The sequence below is a fragment of the Pelophylax lessonae genome (genome assembly GCF_965119305.1).
Source record: "Pelophylax lessonae genome assembly, chromosome: 2".
Lineage (NCBI taxonomy): Eukaryota > Metazoa > Chordata > Amphibia > Anura > Ranidae > Pelophylax > Pelophylax lessonae.
Window position 1 is genome coordinate 93753400 of NC_138769.1, and position 23391 is coordinate 93776790.

The following is a 23391-nucleotide window of genomic DNA, read 5'->3' on the forward strand; positions in this document are numbered from 1 at the left end:
GTTCTCTATGGGGGAATCAGATGAGAATGGACCGTCTGTCCGTTCTCATCTGATCCGCTGGACGGATGGAAAATAGGGTTTCCATCCGTCCAGATTTGACAGAGTGGATGTCAGCGGACATGTCTCCGCTGACATCCGATGCCCCATAGAGATGCATGGGGCATCCATTTAGATCTGAACGGTCCGCCTGTGTGGAAGGGGCCTAAGGCATAACTTCACCCTAAATGGGAAGTTTTGTTTATACAAACATCCCCCCTCCTCTAACATTATTGGTAGTTTTATTTTATTTTATTTTTTTGAGGGGGACGCAGGTCCTTTTTTCCAACAGGTACCCGCATCCCACTTCTGGTGGAATCTCCTAAGCAATTCCACCAGAAGTTTTCTTTTAATTTTGGATAGAATAGGTGAGGGTTATAACCCCTGTCAGGTTTTATTTCTGCCATCTTGGTCGTATTGCAGAGATTTACCTTCACTTCCTGTCCCATAGCCAAAAGAAGAAGTGAGAGGAAGTCCCTTCAAAATAAGGGAATTCCTTGGGCCCTCAGAACTCACCAGAACTAGTGTCTCCATTATTACTTTTCTGGGGACAACCCCAAATTTTGAGATTTTGTTTTACTTTCACTTTCAATGATAATGGTAAACAGGACAAATAGAGAGGGCATATATCCCTAACGGGGGCACAGATAGCAATAAAACCAGGTGCTCTAAACCATCTCCACACTATCCCAACCCAAAAAAGTTTTGCCTTTAGTTATATTTTAAGCTTTTTTTTTTTTTTTTTTTTTAGCTATATTTTCTAATTTTTATGAGAGCCCTGGTAGACCATTAGTCCTGAGTTGTAGACATTGTATAGCAATTTGGTTTATTCACTGATAAATCCACCTCTAGAGGGCTTTACCCACTTCTGGACTGGAATGATTTACCCCCTTAAAGACCAGGCCATTTTTTGCTATAGGCACTGCGTTACTTTAACTGACAATTGTGCGGTCGTGCGACGCTGTACCCAAATAAATTGATGTCCTTTTTTTCACACAAATAGAGCTTTCTTTTGGTGGTGTTTGATCACCTGTGCAATTTTTATTTTTTGTACTATAAACAAAAAAAGATCGACAATTCTGAAAAAAAAAAAATAAAACAATATTTTTTACTTTCTGCCATATAACATTCCCAATAAAAAATAATTTAAAAATCTAATTTTTTCATCATTTTGGCCAATTTGTATTTCACCAAGTGTATATTGATTGGTTTGCACAAAAGTTATCTCATCTACAAACTAGGGGAAAGATTTATGTCATTTTTATTTATTTATTTTTTTACTAGTAATGGCAGCAATCAGCAATTTTTAGCGGGACTGCGACATTGCAGCGAACAGATCGGACCCCTAACTGACATTTTTGACACTTTTGGGGGGACCAGTAACATTACTACAGTAATCAGTGCTAAAAATATGCACTGTTACTGTACTAATGACACTGGCAGGGACGGGGTTAACACCAGGGGCGATCAAAGGGCTAAATGTGTCCCTAGGGGTGCTAGCTGTGTGGGGGGGGGGGGTTATATTTATTAAATGAACACAGAGACCTGTGTTCCTAAATAAGAGGAACACAGGATCCCTGTGTTCCTAACTGACAGAACTGCGGTCTGACGTGTTTACAACCGCAGACCGCCATTCTGTCTCCACGGGGAGCAATCACAGGTGCACAGCAGCAATCGCGGCCACTGGGCCCGCAAATTCTTCCCCTGTGGTGAATGGGTACAAGCTTCCGCTAGCAGTCCCGTGAAGCGACATACAGATACATCGTTTCGCGGGACAGAACTGACCTGCCGTAGTATAGGTACGGCAGCTGGTCGGCAAGTGGTTAATACACTTTTATTTGCTAATGAAATGCTATATACACATAATTTGCTATATACACATAATTTGCTATATATACATAATTTGGCAGCGTGGAAAAGTTATTTCTAAGTCCAATGTGTAAAACTTCACATGGAACTTTATAATAGGTAAGACAGAAGCACCAAGAAAGGATGAATATATCAACACATACGATGCCCTAATCATCTTCAATAACATCAATCTGGGAAAGATGTTCATTTTTTTTAGGGCCCAACATACATTTTATTTATTGTTTTAGAATTAGCCCACTTTAGCCACACTAAAGATTATCCCGACAGCAATTAAAATGCTAAGCAAAGCCCATTAGAACTAATGAATGTTGACATAAGCTAAGAGGTAGCAGCTGAGCTAATTCATCCATTTGATATAATTCACACTTTATATATTTATAATAAACTGATTTCATGTTTATTGAATTTGTATTTACGTAAGACATATTTTTTTTCTTTTTCCCATATTTTTTACTATATATATCTACACAACAAGAATCACTAAAAGTACTTCTTTAGTAGAGTGTGTATATGTTAGAACTTCTATGAGGTTTTAATTGCAGTCTATGCCGCCTCTGGATAAATAATAGAGTTCAGGGTGCTGAGACAACTGGTAAATGCTGCCACAAAAATCAGATAGGAATATGTTGCAAGGACACCTCAATCATCTACAATCAAACTGTCTTGATTGACTAATTGGCATGTTGTACAAAGAATGAAATGTTTCGGAACTACCAGTTCCCTTTATCTGGCAAAGTGACATGGCTGATGACTCTGATGTCTCTGATAAATGGACCCATGATGGTTTTAAAACTGTGCACTTTTTGCAGCAAAAACCTAAATAAAGACAACGTTAGAAGATTGAGGTGTTCTGGCAACATATTCCAAACCCATGGGGAGATTTCTCCTTGCTTCCTGTGTCAGTTACCTATTCTTGTCCTGTTAACGAAACAGGAATGAATTATCTAAAGAATTCAACACTTTTTTCCTTATTTTAGCTATACAATACCACTGCCTCAAATCCATCAACAAGACGGGAAGTGAGAACATTTATCCAAAAGGAACAGCTATAAAACCCAACGAAAGTTCAGCCTCTTTTTCAAATTGCCTGGAATTTAAAAAAATGTTCTACAATTTATTATCTAGATTCAAGGCGCACAACCTGAGTGGGCAGTCAAGGGCCATTTTTTTTTTTTTTGGGGGGGAAAAATATCATCAGCCTTTATTTTTATGAGACTCTGAAAAGATTTACAACTAAGGGCTGGTCAGTTTTTCTTCTGTTTTTATCTTGCTGAATTGGAAGAAAAATGGATAAAAATAAAAAATAAAATCCTATGGAGCTCTTTATACCAGTCAGTTGCTTATTTAAAGTCCTGCATGCTGCATTTTTGGTGCATGTTTGGTGCGGTAAAAATATGCACTAAAAACGCCTCACAACTGAAATAAAAACATAGCAAAAATGCACCAAAAATTCACCCCAGGTTGCGTTTTTGATGCATTTTTGAGTCACATGTCCATTTTTGCAGCTGCAAAGTGCACCAGAAACACAGCATATGCATTTTTACAAAGGAGCAGTGTAAAAATGCACTAAAGCAACAAGAATAGTTTACACATTTTTAGAGTTGTAAAAAATAGACTGTGGCATTCCATTTAGCAGAGGCGTAGAAATTGGGGTCATAAGTTCTATTACTAGTGCTCTGATATGGAGGGGTACTGTCAAAGTCACTTCCAGCACAGGAAAGGTCCATGGGCAGCAGAGATTGCAGGAATATTTTCCCGGTATGTCCTCTGATTGCCCGTGTGTGTGTGTGTATGAATAAATTATGCATCCTGTGTAGGTATGTGTGCACAGTCATGCATTTGTATGTAAATAAAAAAACATCTTCTGGATAAAAAGGAAGAAGCAATAAATATGTGAAAGCCAAAGATACTGAATTACTTTAGAACTGCCTAATAAACATGATATATATTATATTAAATATACTTTTTTATTTGAGAATACCACATGTTTTTATATATAAATATATTTTAAATGACAGCATATTATTATAAATACTGTAAATATGTTTCAAATTATCTCTACTGCTATGGTATTTTTGCCACATATATGTAGATGTACAGGAAAGGCTGCTTGAATGTAACATAAAACTTGTTTTAAAAAACTGGGGAAATCCAATAAATTTTAACTTGAGGGCAGGGACTGATGTGAATGTGCAATGTATATGTAAAGCGCTGCGTAAATTGACAGCGCTATATAAGAACCTGAAATAAATAAAATAAAATAAAATAACTCAAGATAATTACTAAAATGAAGTTTTGTGAATCTCATGGTAATTTAGCATAGTTACATTATATGTTGCTTTCCAAATTCTGAACTACATCTAAATTGGATATGTAATGCCCAGCAGTAACCTGATCTTATAGTAAACTTTGATTTTTTTTTTTTTCCTCTGTTGTATTCAATTATTAATTACATGTTTTGTCAAATTAAAACTAAGGATGTGTGGATGAAATGATTTGTGGAGCTCAGCTCATCTAGGGATCTCAACTTGTTGTTCTTTAAATTATGCAAAAATGGTTTTATGTTTAACAAGTAGAAGTTTGGATTAAGGGTGATAGCATGTTTTGTGTTTAACAAGCATATGAGAGGAAATCGTTTCCTTTAATAGCCAATTATTGGGTTGGAACATGAACACGAGGTTGAATGAGCAACACAGACATTTTTTACCTAACCACAACATGAATTGGCTTAATCAGTGGGGTTACTTTACTAAAAGAGTGGACAATGTTCAATTAGCTTAGTGAATATGGTGAAGCTACCTTTACTTCAATCATCCAGTCACGTGTAATCAAAGATCCTGTTTCCATAATCCCCTTTCAGATAATTGGGTATTTAAAGTGAGCACAGCTTCACGTTATACATTACGTTAAGAGAAGATTCTATACTCTATAATAAATGTCATTGAAATAGGCAAAGAGCATTGTTATTGCGCAAGATACACCAACCCACACCAGCCAATCAGAAATCATATTTTAACTAATTTGACTACAGTAAAGTGAAAACTGATTGGCTGTCATAGGCTACTGCTCTCAATATCACTGCACTTTGTACTGGTGCCACAGTTATCAATTAATGAAGAGCAGTTTGTGTTACCTAAGGCAACCAATCAAACAATGGAACAATGAAAAAAAAAACCTGAAATGCGAAAGTTTAATTGGTTGCTAGTAGGCAATATAGGGAGATCTCATTTTGGATATTTTAGTACAGGTCCATGGTTTTAGAAGCTTCTAGAATCCCAGCGTGTTATAAAACCATGTGTAGCAGTGGACATAAATGACATAAGCATGCAGCACGTTTCTATCAGGAATCTGGGTCAGAGACAATACTTGCTGAAGTCTCTTTTATGCCTTTTTTATGGCAGACATGACAGCCAATCCTGATCCAGACTTTGCTCACGCTCTGTAGAAAAGAGAAAGTCTGATCATCACACTTAAGAATTTGAAACAAACTGGCTTCCAGTCAAGCACAACACCAAGTGTTCACAACGAAAAGAGGATGTCACAAAGTGTAGAGGGTACACAGAGATCCTTGACTTGTTTGGCTGGAGCTCCTTCATCCATGGAACAAACCGCCATTACTAAACTGTGTATGTCATTCCAATAATGAAGGAGCTCTTAGTGACCCGCTTGCCATCAGAGGTTCTCAGGAAGGTGAATAGAAATGTTTTTTTCTTTTTTCTTGAAGGACAAGCAGAGTCTGGTTGGGGCTGACTGTCATGTACCCAAGGTAATGGTGACTAGCGGACACTGCATCCCACAGTGTGCTATGGATACTGGTAAACTCCAGAGGCAGGGAGTTGTACATAGAAGAAACAGGGTTCTAAAACACATAGGGGATCACAGTCAAGTACACAGACCTACTACTGTAAAACCTTATTCTGCTTAGCTCAAATAGAAAGCATTATCAATTAGTAATACCATGTTACTGTGTAGTGCATGAACTCACCTAGGCTACTGAGAATAACGATATTGTGTAGATGTAAAGATGTATTTACCACTTGAGCTCTCATCTCTGTATACCATCTATAGACCAAAGATATGTTTATATTTCAGCTATGGGCCTAATGTATCTGCAATAACTTGGTCATTAGTAAAGATACCAAATTTTTTTTCAAGGACAAACAAGGGTTTCTTCTTGGTGGTCTTCTAAAATATTTTCAGAAAATACTCTATATTACTTTCCAGTTTGCCCAGAGATAGCTTCAAAAAAACTTTTGTTATTTTAGATAAAAGTTAAAAAATGCGACTTGTCTGTTCATAACATTAGGAGTCGAATTTAATTTTTTGCGGTGCCATAACACACACATGATGCGTGTTGAGTTAAGGCAGCCAATTGAAATAAATGAGGTGGCATTGCACCAACAAACTGGACATGCCACAAATATTTATTTTAACACACCATAGCATATATACATTGCCTTAGAGCAATGGACTCCAAACTGTTGCCCAGGGGCCAGATGCGGCCCTTTGATTGGCTTTGTCTGGCTCTTTGGGCACTATTTCCTCCACTTACTCCAACAATGAGTCATGATTCCTGCCACTGACACCAACAATGGGGCACTATTCCTCCCGCTGACACTGATGGGCCACATTTCCTCTCAATGACACCAACAATGGGGCAACATTCTTCCCACTGACACCAACAATGGAGCACTATTCCTCTCAATGATGCCACTGATGGGGCACAATTCCCCTCAATAACACTAACAATGGGACACTATTCCTCCCACTGGCACTAATGGGGCACAATTTCTTCCACTTACACCAATGATGGGGCACTATTCCTCCCACTGACATTGATGGGGCACATTTCCTATCAATGACACCAACAATGGGGCAATATTCCTCCCACTACCACCAACAATGGGGCACTATTCCTCTCAATGATGCTACTGATGGGGCACTATTCCTCTCACTGACACTGATGGGGCACAATTCCTGCCACTGACACCAACCATGAGGCACTACTTCTTACACTAGTAGCAATGATGGGGCACAATTTCTCCCACTGACACCAATGATGGGGCACTCCCCCTACTCCCTCCCAATACTAAAGATGGGCATTGTTTACGCCCACTGACGCCTGGACATTTTCATCCCCCACTTGCCAAATTTTGCCCCCCCCCAAGGTCTGAGGGGCAATAAACTTGGAGACTTCTGTCTTAGAGTGTTGGGGTGCTATTCAAAATCAATGGCACCGCAATCCATGTACTGTGGGTTGCAGCAAGCAATGGTAGAGAACATGTTACTAAAAGCAAGCAAAGATGAAAGCCTTAAAAAGTATATTTCTGGAAAGAAGCAAGGCAAGTTATTTACAAATAATTTAAAGGTGTTTTAAATATATTGATCAATGCTGCTAAAAAAATAAATGAATGAAAATAACTTACAAAAAAAAAAGTTAAGGTAAAGGGGAATGAGGAGTTAATATGAGCTAATTCAAATAACTAAGGATTAGAAAGGGATTTGTTCAGAACAAATTTATTTAAAACAAAATAACTTTTTTGATTCCTTTTATGGGATTAATCTAGCTGACACTGAGAAAAGATCAAAGGACATGCATTGAGACAAGTTGTGAAATAGATTTGCCTGGAAGTGGAACTACTATTAAAATATGAAATTGCAGCATCTGATCCTGTAAAATTGGGGCAATCTGTGTGTTGCTAAACTGAAGGGCCTTCAAGGGAGGTAAGAGTTTAATTTAATTTAAAAAAGGTATAATGCATATTTGAGTTCTACAAGCTTGTTTTTTTTTATCTTCATATGCTGAAGGTAGTTTAATAAATCAGGAGAGCCGTAATGGAATAAAAGAAGCATTTGCACGACCTTCATCCAAGTGCAGTTTATTGGGATTTACAGACATAGATATAGCAGCTGAAACTGAGGAATCCACTAAGTGAAAGGTTTACATACACTGTTTCTATGGTTTACAGGAGTTAGCAGATATGTGCCATTGATGAGTAATTAGGTCATTCTTTATTAAATTCTCCTACTGGGATTAAATCATTTATAATGTATTTCATAGATGCTTTTCACCTTCGACACATTCAAAAACAGGATGTCATCCATGCTGGGTTGTTAGAAGAATCATGTTTAATCATCTTTGGGGTAGTGGAGATTAGCTTTTTTTTTAATGCAGGATTTAAGAAATGGTATGTACTGTATAGTATTTTTTTCCTTGTGATATAGTCCCCATCATTTGACATTTTTGATTCTTCATGTCAAAAGCCATCTCAGGGATGTACAATTTGTGGATGTCTTAGTAAACCACATATAATGGTCCTGGCCATTTAAAAAGTATACACCAGGACTAAGGATATTCCTGACTGCATAGAAACTATTAAAAAAAAAAAAAAGTTGAGACACCTTTAAGATCTGCACTTATTCACACTGTTGTCTAACTTGGCCATCATTTTCATTTAAGAAAAACAATGCTTGCTTTTGCTAATTGTGCCCCTTTTCTTAAAGACTGAGAAATCATTACTATTTAGCCAAACTAAGTACATCTAAATCATATGCTAAGAGGCCATTGGGCATCAGGTATTGATTGATCTCCCAGTCCCTTGCCTCCGGCTTCTTCTCACAAATGTATGTCCATTTAAAAAAACTCAGCACGTGACATTTAGTCAAGGCTACATCAATAGTCTAACATGAATCCCAGAACCCCTATTTATATAACAAGGATTCCAGAGAAACTTTATCATTATGACTGTATGAGGGTACTGATGACCAAATCACAATGTGAATTGCTCAATCTTCTTTAAAAACTGCTGAATAAAACTAAATTGAAGACAATTTTCAAGAGTGCACAACAGTTATAGACATTTGCAAATGATTACATTTTTCTATAACTAATCAAGCAGGTAAGGTGTACTTTGGGCTTATGTGACAAATTGAAACAATTCAGTGATACATACTAAAAATGCAATATGCAAACTATTCAATATATCACTGTGGCATGACTAAGAACCTGTCTAGACAGCTACTCGGTGGCCCACAAAGAAGCTTGCTAGAATTTAGGTTCAAAAGAGAAAGAAGAAAAGTGAACAGATTTTTCATATCCAACGAACATTAGCTAAAAAATTAGACCAGTAAACAAACTTTACATATGCTAAAAACACATGGCTTTTTTTTGTAAAAACATGGATGCCCATACAATTATTAAAATTCAGGGTTTTTTGGTTTTTCATATCAGCCCATGGTTGTCCCACCAATTTGGCCCCTAAATGCATTAGTGTTCGGTAATTTCCTGCCCCTACACACTGATTCTCTTCGCACTTCTGTTTCCTGTTGAGGCCAGGGGTCTCAGAGCTTTCTAAACAATGCGCCAGTTTACTATCCTTCAGACTTTAGAGGAACCAGACTGTGGCCAGTGGAAGTAGAAATTGTTTTGGCGTCGGTAACAATGCTCCATCATTGGTATTCGTGAGAGGAATTATACCTCATCATTGGTGTCAGTGGGAGGAATTGTGTCCTATCATTGTGTCAGTGGGAGAAATAATGCCGCACTGTTGGTGTCAGCGGCAGGAATTATGCTCCATTGTTGGTGTCAGTGGAAGGAATAGTGCCCCAAGAGTTGGATAAAGGCATGAAAAAGGCCACTGACCCATGAGCCTAAGTTTGGAGACCACTGATCTAGACAATTAGCTCAAGGAGGAAGAGGAGGGTTAGATCCTACTGGCTGGTTACATTTATAACCCCTGGACTTAACCATTGCAGTGTGTGGACGGTAGTTTGGAAACCTGGAGCAATAACCTAAAGTAGTCAATGATTTTATAAAGGGTTTGAGACATACTCTATTTATTTTGTGGCTTAAGATTTGATATAGTGAGGAGATTTGGAAGATGGAGGCATTTTGCATACTTAAGGTCTAAATGTAAGATCTCTTCTGAAACATCTTAAATTCTATGTAGGGAATCGAGTGCATTATGATTTTTTTTTTTTCAAATTAGTATGACACTACTACTGTAAAATGCTGAAAAAGTTAATGAGTCAAGTGGGGCTGTCTAACGTATTATCAAATCCATACCGAGTAATTTATGATTTTTATTGCCCGCCTTTTTTTTTATAAATTTGTTTACTGGCAGAGTTACGAATGGTCCAGGGTGTACATCTATGCTTATGATTATTCAGACTGGTTAAGGCTTGAGCTGAAATACCCGTGCAACCAAGGAAGAGAGCCAGGGGGGCAGCCATGTCCATATGCAACACAGAAATACCCTAATTCAAAAGTGAAAACTGGTATGACATTTCTCTGGGGCCTGGACAACAAAGTGGCCTGTTATTACTGCCCTATTAAAATATTTTGGTGATTTACTATGCATGCAGGTATACCTTGTTTTCATCTACTGCTATATATTCCTTCTTACCTATAACACATGGTGCCCATCTTCAGCTAGCTAACATAAGGGTTTACAGTACACAAAGGAGGCATATAGGGTGGAGTTTACCAGCAGTGAAGACCCCAAGCAGACTGTGGGATGTGTGTAACAGTAAAGTTGTGACCTTAGTACCTTGTTGCATGAGAGCTCCAACTCCAAACCAGAAACTATTTAGCAAAGTAAAATTGTTTTCCACGACATCTGAGTCAGGGTTGCACGGGTGTGGGTTATACCACTCGTAAGGGGTGAACCTGTGATTTTTAACAGAGACAGTCTGTAAACATCAGATAAACACAAAGAGCATCAGTAAACCTGGGAGAGAAAAGAAGGCATGAGAACACTTAAAATACATTAAGAAACTGTTTATTTTCTGTACATACTTGCCAACAATACCCATTGGGTATTTGAATGTACAAAGAACACGTCCTCTTTTTAGCAATGCCTCTTCCAGCTGCTGGAAGTCAGGAAAGTTTAGAGGAAACTAGGTCTGTTGGCATGTATGTTGGCACACAAAGAAACAATGGTTATTCATTGAAAGTATGCAGTAAAAAAAGCAAAAGCAAAGTGAAAATCGATTAATTTAAACACAAGCATATGATAGCAGTTTTGTATATGTAAAAGCCATCTGTGATTAGTCTCAATGGCAATATATTCCAAGATTATACAACTGGAATAGTACCCACTGACAGTCAGTGCCTAATAAAACTATATTTTAGTTCCGGATGAGGTAGGAAAAAGTAAAACCTCTGTCAAGTTTTATTGCTCTATGTTCTAACTTAACTGGAGAGTACAGCTGAGTGAATCTTCTTGGAAATGGTTTGCAAACAGTTTCATTAATTGGGCTTAAAGTTTACGAACCCATTGAAGTCAATGTGGAGCAAATCTTATTCCATTTTGCCCATTTATTGAGCTAATACAAATTGTAGAGCTAATAAAAATGGTTTTGTTTAAGTTCCACTTATTACAATCTGTCCAAGCTTTTTCACAAATGTGCCCACAAACTACATTTGGGGAGAGTATTTGAATAAAACCATAATGACTTCAAAAAATCCCCAACTTGTTCAAAACTGGAACTATCCAGCAATTTTGGAATACGTGGAAATTTGACTAGGGGTTGTTATTAACTACTTCTTCTTACACTGTTTTGTTAGGTAAAGACCAGCCTTTCTTGGGCTACATACTACATTAGATACACTTGCATTGACTCGAAACAGTTTTCTAGACATTTGATTTACTTTTTCCATGCAATTTACTGCATATGTACACTTTTGCACCTTTTTAATAAGAAACCCTTTATGTAGAAAATTCTAAATAGGGACAGTAACAAACAAACAAACATATATGTATAGTTGGATTTCCGTATTAAATAAGAAAAACAAAATCAGAGAATTACTTAGTAAAAGCACTGAAAGTAGAAACAATCACTTGCAAACCAATGAATTTGAGTCTTATATTTGCTTGTACCTTAATAAAATAAAGTTTATGGAAAAAAAAAAGAATTTGAGTTTACTGAAGTCCAGTGTTAATTTCGTTGAAACTAAAACAATTCAGATGACTAAAAAATTGACTAAAACTAAAATGGCATTTTAGTCATAAGACCAAAATACGACTAAAACTAAAATTACATTTTAGTCAAAAGACAATGACTAAAACTAAATTGAAAATTGACATAAAAATGAACACTGCTCTGCTGGCCATTTCTAAATCAGCGACACAATTCTATCCAGAGCCTGTAATAATAGCACATTAAAGTATAAACATGTATTGCATAAGTAGGAGGCATCTACTAAGCTACTGAAAGAAAAAACAATTAAGATAAGGCTTTTCTTTTTTCTTTTTCTTTTTCTTTTTTCTTAATATTTAATGTTGGTAAAAAATTCAGGTAATATGTGCAATGACAGTACCGCCAATAGAGTTTACAGTTTTTCTGTTTTTTTTTTTTGTATTTTAAAGTTGCACTTCTGTTTGTTAAAAAATATATTTTTGTTTGTTCACGAAATTTATTTATAAAGACGTTGTATATCACAATGACTAAATCTGTGTCTGTAGTGCGTGTTCAAACCTTAATACCATAAATAATAACATATTATTAGATTTTTACTCCAGGAGTATATAATTTGTTTGGAGATTCTAGCGAAATGTTAAAATAATGCATTATAATTTACCTAAACCCTTTCGACTAAAATGTACTGGAGATTTTAGTGGACTAAATTATGACTAAAACTAAAAAAATTCAGATGACTAAAATATGACTAAAATTGAAATAACATTTTAGTCAAAAGATTAAAACACGACTAAAACTAAAATGGCATTTTAGTCAAAAGTCTATAACTAAAACGAAATTGAAATTTTCTGCCAAAATTAACACTGCTGAAGTCAGAACCAAGAAAGGGGAATTCTAAATGGCTGCTTTGGGCTAAAACCAATTGCAATCTCTCTTTGTCTTACTGAATAAGCCTACATAAAAATGACTGACTTGGTATCTGTAGTGCAGCATTTTAAAGTCAAAATGAAATAAATTTAAATCTTAAACATATTCCAGCTTCTTGTACACGATGCCAAGGTTGGGTCCTGAACAGCAGGTATATTGTACTACTACTTGTGTGGTGGTCCCTTTATGGGGGGCGATTTTAAGGTTTGTTGAGTACTCAGGGGTTCTTACCCATGCAGATTGAGGAGTTCTGCAGCAGTCTGTTTAGAGAGGAGAAGACAAACTTTCAGTAGTCTCTGAATTGCTAAGTTCTTATTAGGGATCTGGAATTTCAGAGGTTCTAAGAGTTTTAGGTGGTAAGGATCTCCAAACCCTGATTACAAGGACTTTGGTCCTGAAGGGTTTAACCAGTTGGTGTGAGAGTCCATAAGTAAATTGGAATTGGTCACCACCTGGCAGTGAGAGAGTTAACTGAACACACCTGAATGAGCAGAGTGAACTAGGCTTGGATTTGAGCCACAGTTGCTGACTGTGAAAGCCTTCGCTTTGGGATCCCTGGAGCAGACAGGAAACCCCAAAACCCCAGTGCGGAATCAGTATATAGTGGTGATGTACCATTACCTTGTTTTGTGCCAATGAACCAGAGTATGGACTGTTATGTGTTCTTTTGCTGAAGCAAGCTACAGTAAAACCTTGGTTTGAGAGTAACTTGGTTTAAGAGAGCTTTGCAAGACAAGCAAAATTTTCAAACAAATTTTGACTTGATATACAAGCGATGTCTTGATATACAAGTAGCCTCAAGTCAAAGCTGAGTATAAAAGAGAAGAGAGGCGCCTCTAAGTGTAGCAATATGGTTAAATTTAATGACGGTACAACATTTAGCAACTCACATGGTTGATGATTAGAACAGGCACATCTAAGGATGTAGGCATCCAGGCTAAAGCTGTCCACATAGACCATCCTCCGCATCGCCATCTACGTCATCCCTTCCATGCTGCCCCCCGATTTCAGATCGCTTTACTCCAGGGTGGTCTTCCCGGTCAGGATTACAGACTGGCAGCCAGCGGTGCAGAAGATGGTCTTTGTGGACAGCTTTACCCCGGATGCCTGCATACTTGGATGTGCCTATTTTATTCATCAACCATGTGAGTTGCTAAATGTTGAACCTTCATTAAATGGAACCATATTGCTACACTTAGAGGCAACTCTCTTCTCTTTGATACTCTGTAGCTCTTGCTGGATTTTGCTTCTAATCCCCTTGTTGAAGCGGCTATTTGTGGATGGTCATTTTATGGTTATATAACCTCTCGCAATGCTATAATCTTTTTATATGGACTATAAACTGAATGAATAAATGGTTGTGGAATGAATCATCTGAGTTTCCATTATTTCTTATGGGAAAATTTGCTTTGATATAAGAGTGCTTTGGATTACAAGCATGTTTCCGGAACGAATTATGCTGCAAATCCAAGGTTTTACTGTACTTTGTTTTTGGGCTGTTTGCCTTTTCAAATATAGACAACTTGCTTTTACAAACCGCTTCCTGGTGATCTCGAAACCCCTTTATGACATTGGGAAGTATTCTTGTTCTATATGTGGAAGCAGTGGGCTCTCTGCAGAGGTCCAACGCACTCTGCAGAGCTATAGCTCTGCACTCAGCAAAGCTCATGCTCCCTACTGATTTGAAAGCTCTGACTGTGCAGGAACGTGTTAGACTTATGCAGAGAGACAACTGCTTCCACAAAGAGAGCAAGGATCCCTTCTACAGCAAGCTAGCAGAGTGTGGCAGCTTTCTTAAAAAAAAAACTGTACATACCTTTTAGTTTGATTCACCTGGGATGTAACTAGCTGATTTAAAATGAAATCAGGTACCATATTATCATTCTTGGAAGAGTGTTAGCATAAGTTGGCTTTAGTTGGGAGGTCCCTGTACACCAATTTTCACCTGAAACAACCACCTTCTGCTTCTGAAACCACTGTCCAATTTACCTGTGGACTACATCAAAGCTGTCCATACACTCTTAGATTTTTTTGATTCAGGCTGCAGGCTGAACGGTGTGTTGCTATGTTTTTTTTGTGATTATTTATATTGGAAATATATGTAGTAGTACATTTTAGCTACCATCTAGCAGAAGTTGGGCTTCCTCTATTCAAATGCTAATAGCTTGTATGGCTGGTTCACAAAAACTAGTAAAACAGGAAATAGGGTTGGCAGGAAATGAAGGGAGAGAAGAAAGAACTTGAACACAGTCATGTGCTGAACACAAAGGAAGCACTAGTTTTTAAGGACTTTGGGAAGCAAAGAAGGGTTTAGAAGAGGTTGTTCATAGAAGGAAGAGGACTGCACATCACCAGGAAAACCAATAAGGAAGGGGACTCCATAATACTCCATAATACCAAAAAGTCTGTGCAAGGAGGGAACTTCACCTGGGGATTACACTAGATCAACATTATAACCTAAGTTAAGTAACCTTTTGTGTTTTGTGCTCGGAAGGGCAGATAGCTTGTGCATGTGTACATTATATTCATATTTGTAATACTCTGTCATGTGATATTTTCCTAAAATTGTAAGTAGTTGGTATGTACAGCATTCTTGTTTGGTAAAGCATATTAATCTACTACTGAGGTCAATGTTCCTTGCTTTACTGCAAAGTGACCAAATCGATACAAAGCAAAACAAAAGAAATAATCAAGCAGGTTTCATAATTTATACAATACAGCTTGGATGGACGAATCTTCTGCTATATCTATTGTGGTCTGACAGCCAACGACAGCTGCTGTCAAAATACCCAAAGAGTGCATGCATCTGATTGGACGCACCCCCTGTTCGGCTATTTTTCATCTGGCTTCTTTGATTTTTCAGTTGAAGGATGTTTGGCAGGTGGGTGGCCAATGCCACTCACAGGGCAAATTCAGAGAGTTCATCAGAAACAGTGTATGGATAGCTTAAAGCGGTAGTATACTCCGCTATATGGTTTTTACCTACAGGTAAGCCTATAATAAGGCTTACCTGTAGGTACAATTAATATCTCCTAAACCTGCACGGTTTAGGAGATATTCAACCTGCATGCTGCCGCTGACGTCTGTGGCGCATGCACTCTGAAGGTCCGGCGGACCTTCAGAGCTCCTTGCCGGATCTTGCTGGAAAGTGAAACTCTCGCGTGGCTCCGGCCACTCAAAGCGCCGGAGCCGCCAAACTAGGGAGAGACGGAGAGGGAGCATGTCACCTCCCTCAGCATTGTCCAGACGACCGTGCCGGGGCTTCGTTCTAAGGTAAGTATTTCATAATGAGCTAGTATGCGATGCATACTAGCTCATTATGCCTTTGTCCTGCAGGGTTTGTTTTTTTTTATGAGTATACAACCGCTTTAAGTTGTCTAGTTCTACTCTAAGCAACATCCTTTGCGGAACTGCAAACTTAAAACGCTATTAAGCCCAAAACCAAAAATGTTATATACTGCAGTTTACCAATAATTAGATGTAGTGACTGCATTTGTTTTCTTTTTTAGGCTTTTTCCCCTCTGTTTTCTCCTGGTGATCTGGCCAGTAACACACCACCTGTATTATAGTGCCTCCACTCTGAATGAAGGAGCATAGGGGCACCTTTGGACAGCTGCACTGTCATACTGGGAGGAGGGAAATGGTAGATGCACTAGCAGATTTAGATACACTAACAAATTGAAGCTCACACTTTATAAGTAGTTTTCCTTTTTAGAATAAAGTTTTACATAAATAAATAAAACCTTATCATTGTAAGCACCCATGTCAGTGGTAAATAGTTTGGCTCAACCATGTAATTGGTAAGTCTGCATGACAGCTTGTTCTTTTGAAAAACAAAACGCAGGATCACCATATGAAAATAGAACAAAGAAAGCTTAAAAAAAGAAAACAAATACAGACATCACATCTAAGAATTGATAATTTGCAATAAAATAAATGTTTGCCTTTTGCTTTAATACCGCTTTAACCTCCCTCCATAGCAGAACAGAACATAAATAGATCTAGTACTTACTAACAGAAGACATGGTTTTGTGAACACTCACTCAAGGGTGACAAAAAAAGGGAAGCAGGAATAATAATAATACTATTAACAATAATACTAATATTAACCGCTTGCCGACCGCCGCACGACTATTTACTGCGGCGGTCAGCCCCTCACAGGCAGAGCGACGTAGTACTACGTCGCTAGCCTGTTAGGGTCTAGGGAGCGAGCATGCACCCCCGGAGGCGCGCTCCTGCTCCCGCACGGTCACGGACCCCCCCGCGCGTGTGACCGGCGGACCCGATGTCCGCCGGTCACTCAGCGATTGTCGGTGCAGAGGGAGAAAGGCAAGCGGCTGATGTAAACAAGCCGCCCGTCATTCTCCCCTGTGTAGGAATAGTGATCATATGGTTCTACTATGTAGGACCGTTGATCACTGTTCCTACACCTCAAGCCACAGCCAATCACAGTTAGAATCATGCCCCTAGGGACACACATAACCCCTCCCTCTCAAAAAAAGTTAACCCCTTCACTGCCAGTGTAATTTTACAGTAACAGTGCATATGTATAGCACTGATTACTGCAGTAATGTCACTGGTAACCCCAAAAGTGTCAAAAATGTCAGTCAAGGGTCCGATCTGTCCGCCGAAATGTCGCAGTACCGCAAAAAAAATCGCAGATCGCCGCCATTACGCGTTATAAAAAAAAACCGACAAAAATGACAAAAATCTTTCCCTTTGTTAGTAAACGCGATAACTTTTGCACAAACCAATCAAAATACGCTTTTTACGATTTTTTTTACCAAACATATGTAGCATAAAACAAATTGTCCGAAAATGTTAAAAAACTTTGATTTTTACATTTTTTTTGGGGCATTTCATATAAAAAAATGTGAAAAATATTGTTATTTTTGCAAAATTGACGCTCTTTTTTTGTTTATAGCGCATGATCAAAAAATCGCACAGGTGATCAAATACCACCAAAAGAAAGCTCTGTTTGTGGAAAAAAAAGAACATCAAATTCGTTTAGGTACAGCATCGCACGACCGCGCAATTGTCCGTTAAAGTCAGGCAGTGACGAATCGCAAAATAGGCCCTGGTCAGGAAGGGGGTAAAATCTTCCGGGGCTTAAGTGGTTAATAACATAAAATAATAATAACAATATTAGCAAAAATACAATTTTCTTTCTTACCAATTGCACTTTAAGCCAAGAAATTATTTTTATTTTTAACTTCGATAAAAAAAAAAAAACACAACTTCACACTATAATGAATATATTGAGCTAGGCTTCTAAGTATTGACGAGAAAGTGATATACAACTTTACGCTGCATGATAAATCCAGGCAGAAAAATATTCTTGTTTCAAGCATGACTACAATTCCTTTTCATCAGGGACTAATGATTCTCTGCTGAGTGCTGGAAGGTTTTTGAGGACAACGGTAAGAAATGTGGTTGATGCATAATCACAACCTACAATCCGATAATGACTTCTAATACTTTACTTGCTCACAAGCCGCTGCTTACTGAGGAAGGAAACCGGCACAGTGAAACTACTTAAGAGGTAATCAGTATGTGTGATTCGCTTTCTGAGAAAACTACGGCTGTCAGATTATCTAAGACTTGTATTATGAATTTGGACAGTGACAAAGAAGACATCTAATAGGCACTTATTGGGGAATGCCGATCATTTTGGAACACAGAAAAATAGAGTGCTAAAAAGAAAATAAGCCTTTTATTTAAAGACTAAAGACTCTCTTGAATTCTGATAAGGTTCCTGTGTTATTTGATTTCTCTTTTACAATTCTCTTGGTAAGCTGTGACTTATGAAAGTTTCAGGTTTTAGTTTACTTTAAATACAGTCTGATTTAACAAAATGAGCTGAACTCCAGGAAAACAACTACTGTAACTAATACAAATGTAAGGGAGTTCTTTTACCTGCCAAAAGATTTATATTTTGTCTATCCAGTTTTCCACTTTACTGGCGCAGTTCTGTCTAGTAGGGTGGGGGACCTGTTTTTTTTATGCTGCAGTTAGGTAGCTCCTCCATACCCCTACCCTTTGATTGAACAATTAAGAAAAAGCAGAAGACTGATGTACATGTCTCTCTGTCACTTTGATATCTCTCCCTATCAGCATGTCTCTTGTTAGCCCATCGGCACTCCAACTAAACTAGCTGGCTTCTAGAATCTGGAGGGTTGCAACACGCAGATTCCGCAGTCCTGGTCGATTGTCACCTGCTCAACCCTTCTGGGGCAATCCTGTGCTCCCCCACTTTCGCACTCTTCTAGACCCACAGTTGTGGGCACGTTATTGTAATGTTCTGGTACCTCTGGTACCCTTGTCTCCATATTTCTCCTTTCCTAATTGCGTCCCATCTTGTGTAACAAGGGACGCATATACCTTTAAGACCGGATGACATCATTGCCGAGCGCCGCTATGAGCGGCTATTTCAATCGCCGGTTTGCTCTCACTCATCGCTCGTTCAAACCGCATGTTCACCGCACCTACTCCTGTGAAGTCGGAGCTGCTGACATTCTCCCTTGCTGAACTGAAGCCGGGAACCTCGCTGGTGATCCGTATCTCGCTACGGGATCACCCCTCTCCAATGGACACTGTTACTCCTAAACCTATCTAAGTGATAAGTACCCCGCAGGGGATTCTTACTAACCAATCTCCTACTGTCATCTACTGCAATTACCAAGACTATCTGTATCTATCTATTCACTATCATCTGCATAAGACTGTTAGCTCTTGGGACTACCTTCAACTATCCTTGCACTAGGTTACTCTGTCTAAGTATACTCCATCTGTGTTCTCTTACCATCTGCACTATACTTGACATCAGAACCTATCTGCTTTACCATCACCTGCAACTCTCCTAATACTACTTCTAGTGCTCACCATACAATAGCCTGTCTCTCATCTACATATCCTCATATATTCTATCCCTCCATTAACATCTATTAATATATATATAGTATATAACAGGCTGTACACGGTGATGAAGTCCTGAGAGTTGGATATGTTTGTTCAACAGATTCTCTACAAGGCTACTGAGTGTAATAATTCTGCAGCTGTAAATCCATCCACTAACAAAAACGCATGAACGTTACAGATTGAACGAGCCTTTAAAAAAAATATGGATTCAGCAGAATTATCCACTCATGTACTACAACAGCAAGTAGATGCATTGATCCTTGCGCTTACAGAGGTACAAAATGAAAATCAGACCTTGAGACAGCAGCTTGGCCGTCTTACACAGCCTCCTGCTGCTCAGCCCCGTGAGCCTAAGATAAACCCTCCTATAGTGTTTTCTGGTGATCGGAGCAAATTCCGTGAATTTAAAAACGCATGTCGATTGTTTTTTTTGTTAAAACCTCTAACCTACACCACTGACCAAATTAAGGTTTGTACCATCATCTCCTATTTAACGGGTGAACCCCGGGCCTGGGCAGATGCTCTCTTTGAAAAGGATGATCCACTCCTTAATTCTTATCCCTTATTTCTAGCACAACTTGCTAGTTTATATGAAGACCCCAACAAGCAGAGTACCGCTGACACCCAATTACGGGCCTTAAAACAAGGAAGGAGACCTGTTGAAGATTTCGTGGCGAATTTTAAAAGATGGTCCCCTGATTCAGGGTGGAACGACACATCTTTGCGAACGCAGTTTAGACTCGGCCTATCTGAGGCCGTTAAAGACGAGCTCGCCCGAGCGGATTTACCTGGCACTCTAGAGGGACTGATACCGACCAGTATCAATATTGACAGACGACTACGAGAAAGAAAGGCTGAGAAGATGGGCTCACCATTTTCCAGTCCTTCTCGGATGTTGCCTGCTGACCCTACTCCTATGGAAGTAGGAATGATACTTCCACCTCTGACCCTTTCTGAACGTGCCAGGAGGAAAACCGAACATCTTTGCATGTACTGCGCATCCCCGAATCATTTGGTAAACGGCTGTCCTCTTGTCCGCAGAAAAGAGGGTGAGTGTTCAAATGTCTTGCTAGGGGGACTCACAACTTCCTTTTCTAATCCCTATCTTTTTGTTCAATTAACATTGCAGTGGGACCAAACTAGGATCACCACCAAGGCTATGATTGACACCGGATCTTGTGGAAACTACATTGACATTTGTTTTGTCTCCCTTAATAAAATACCTATTGTTTCAAAACCCAAACCTGTCTCCGTTAGTTTTATTAACGGTACCCCTTTATCCTCTGGTCCTATCACCAGTCAGACACAGGCACTTCTTGTAACTGCTGACGAGTCTCATGTGGAGACCACCACCTTTGATGTATTAACTTCACCACATTTTCCAATCATTTTGGGACTTCCCTGGTTACACATACATCAACCAATCATCGATTGGAAAACAAGAACGTTAGCCTTCTCTTCTCACTATTGTGAGACGACGTGTAACCTCCCCACACATGATAGGATCCTGTCTGTACTGCCGGATGACATTATTCCTAAGTGTTATCAGGATTTATCGGAGGTTTTCCTTGAGAAAAACGCTCAAATGCTACCTCCCCATAGGGACTATGATTGTTGTATCGATCTACTCCCTAATAGCAAGTTGCCTTTCGGACATGTTTATCCACTCTCACAGGATGAACTCTCTCATCTTAAGGAGTATCTGGATGAGAACTTGGCAAAAGGATTCATCCGACCTTCTACTTCCTCCACTGCTGCTGGGCTCTTCTTCGTCCGCAATAAGGACTCTAGCCTTAGGCCTATCATTGATTTCAGACAATTAAATGCCATCACAATAAAGGATCGTTATCCTTTACCCCTTATTCCTGAACTTATCAAACAGGTGCGTCGGGCTTCTTTCTTTTCAAAATTGGACCTAAAAGGGGCATACAATTTAATTCAAATCCGTAAAGGGGATGAATGGAAGACGGCATTCAGAACCAGATACGGACTGTTTGAGTACCTTGTAATGCCATTTGGGCTATGTAATGCTCCCGCAGCCTTCCAACGGTTTATAAATGAGATATTCCGAGACTTGCTTGATGTTTGTGTGGTAGTATATTTGGACGATATACTTATCTATTCTCATTCCTTACCTGAACACATAAAACATGTGAGACTTGTGTTGTCAAGACTACTTGCACATAACTTATATGTTAAATCAAAGAAATGTTTGTTTCATAAAGAGGAAGTACTATTTCTAGGGTATATTATATCTAAAAGTGGAATCAAAATGGACATGAGCAAAATATCCTGCATTCTGGATTGGCCTGTGCCAACCACTCGCAAAGCATTACAAAGGTTCCTAGGATTCTCTAATTACTATAGGAAATTCATTAAGAACTTCTCTGCGATTGTGAAACCTCTCACACAACTTACAAGCACGAAGAAACCATTTAATTGGTCAAAAGAAGCAAATTGAGCATTCTCTCTGCTGAAATCAAGCTTTACTACTGCCCCCATACTATGCCATCCAGACCCATCCCTTCAATACATCTTGGAGGTAGATGCATCTAATATGGCAGTAGGAGCAGTTCTCTCACAACGACCAACAAACACCTCACCTCTTCACCCAGTTGCTTTCTTTTCAAAGTCATTAAGTAGTCCCGAGGTGAACTACCCAGTAGGTGAGAAGGAGTTATTAGCAATAAAACTGGCGTTAGAGAATTGGCAACATCTACTTGAGGGCACTCAATTGCCAATTCTGATATATACTGATCACAAAAACCTTCAATACCTTCAGACTAATAGAACTCTTTCCCACCGGCAGGTACGGTGGTCGTTATTCTTTCTGAGATTTAATTTTTTAGTGACTTACACGCCCGCAGACAAAAATAAAAAAGCGGATGCACTCTCACGACTAGCCGAGAAAGATTGTACTGAGGTTCCCTCAGTTCCTATAATACCACTTGAACGTTTTATCGGAGTCATTCGCTCCCTGAAGGAGGAGATTTTGCACAGCATAGGATTGGATTCACCTCCACCACAACTAACTACTGACGCAGAAGGCTTCCTCTACTACAACGATAAATTATACATACCCCCTACTATGCGAACCAAGATCTTAGAATTGTCGCATGATGTACCTATGGCAGGACATATGGGTATGACTAAAACTCTCAGTCTACTCACTAGGCAATTTTGGTGGCCAGACATGAAGACAACCGTAAAAAAGTTTGTTTCATCTTGTGATATCTGTGCAAGGTCTAAAATTGACAACACGAAACCATTGGGGTTACTTTGTAGTTTACCGATACCCCAGGTTCCGTGGGAAGTGGTATCCTTAGACTTCATAGTGGAACTACCACCTTCCAAAGGATTCAACACCATCTTGGTGTCAGTGGACCATCTGACCAAGATGGCACATTTCACTCCTATCCGAAAACTACCTTCATCCAAACAAACAGCGGAATTACTTGTGAAACATGTCTTTAAGTTACATGGTATTCCAAAAACACTACTGTCTGACCGTGGTTCACAATTCATCTCAAAGTTTTGGCTAGCTCTATGTCAGATACTGCGAATAGAGCGTAACCTTACTTCTCCCTACCACCCTCAGACCAACGGACAGACAGAGAGAGTTAACCAGTGCATTGAACAGTACCTGCGTTGCTATACTTCGTATCTACAGGACGATTGGGTGATCTCCTCCCGCTGGCGGAATTCGCCTATAACAAC

General features: G+C 39.0%; 1 protein-coding gene across 4 annotated transcripts in view; it reads right to left on the bottom strand.

Moving 5' to 3' along the window:
- The window catches only part of GRIK1 (glutamate ionotropic receptor kainate type subunit 1), a 691364-nt gene that overhangs the window by 84308 nt on the left and 583665 nt on the right, over positions 1-23391 (bottom strand). For all 4 annotated transcript variants that reach the window (XM_082246622.1, XM_082246620.1, XM_082246623.1 and 1 more), the window contains one exon: positions 10458-10576. In XM_082246622.1, the coding sequence (XP_082102748.1) occupies positions 10458-10576 (119 nt within the window). The remainder of the gene's footprint in view (positions 1-10457; positions 10577-23391) is intronic.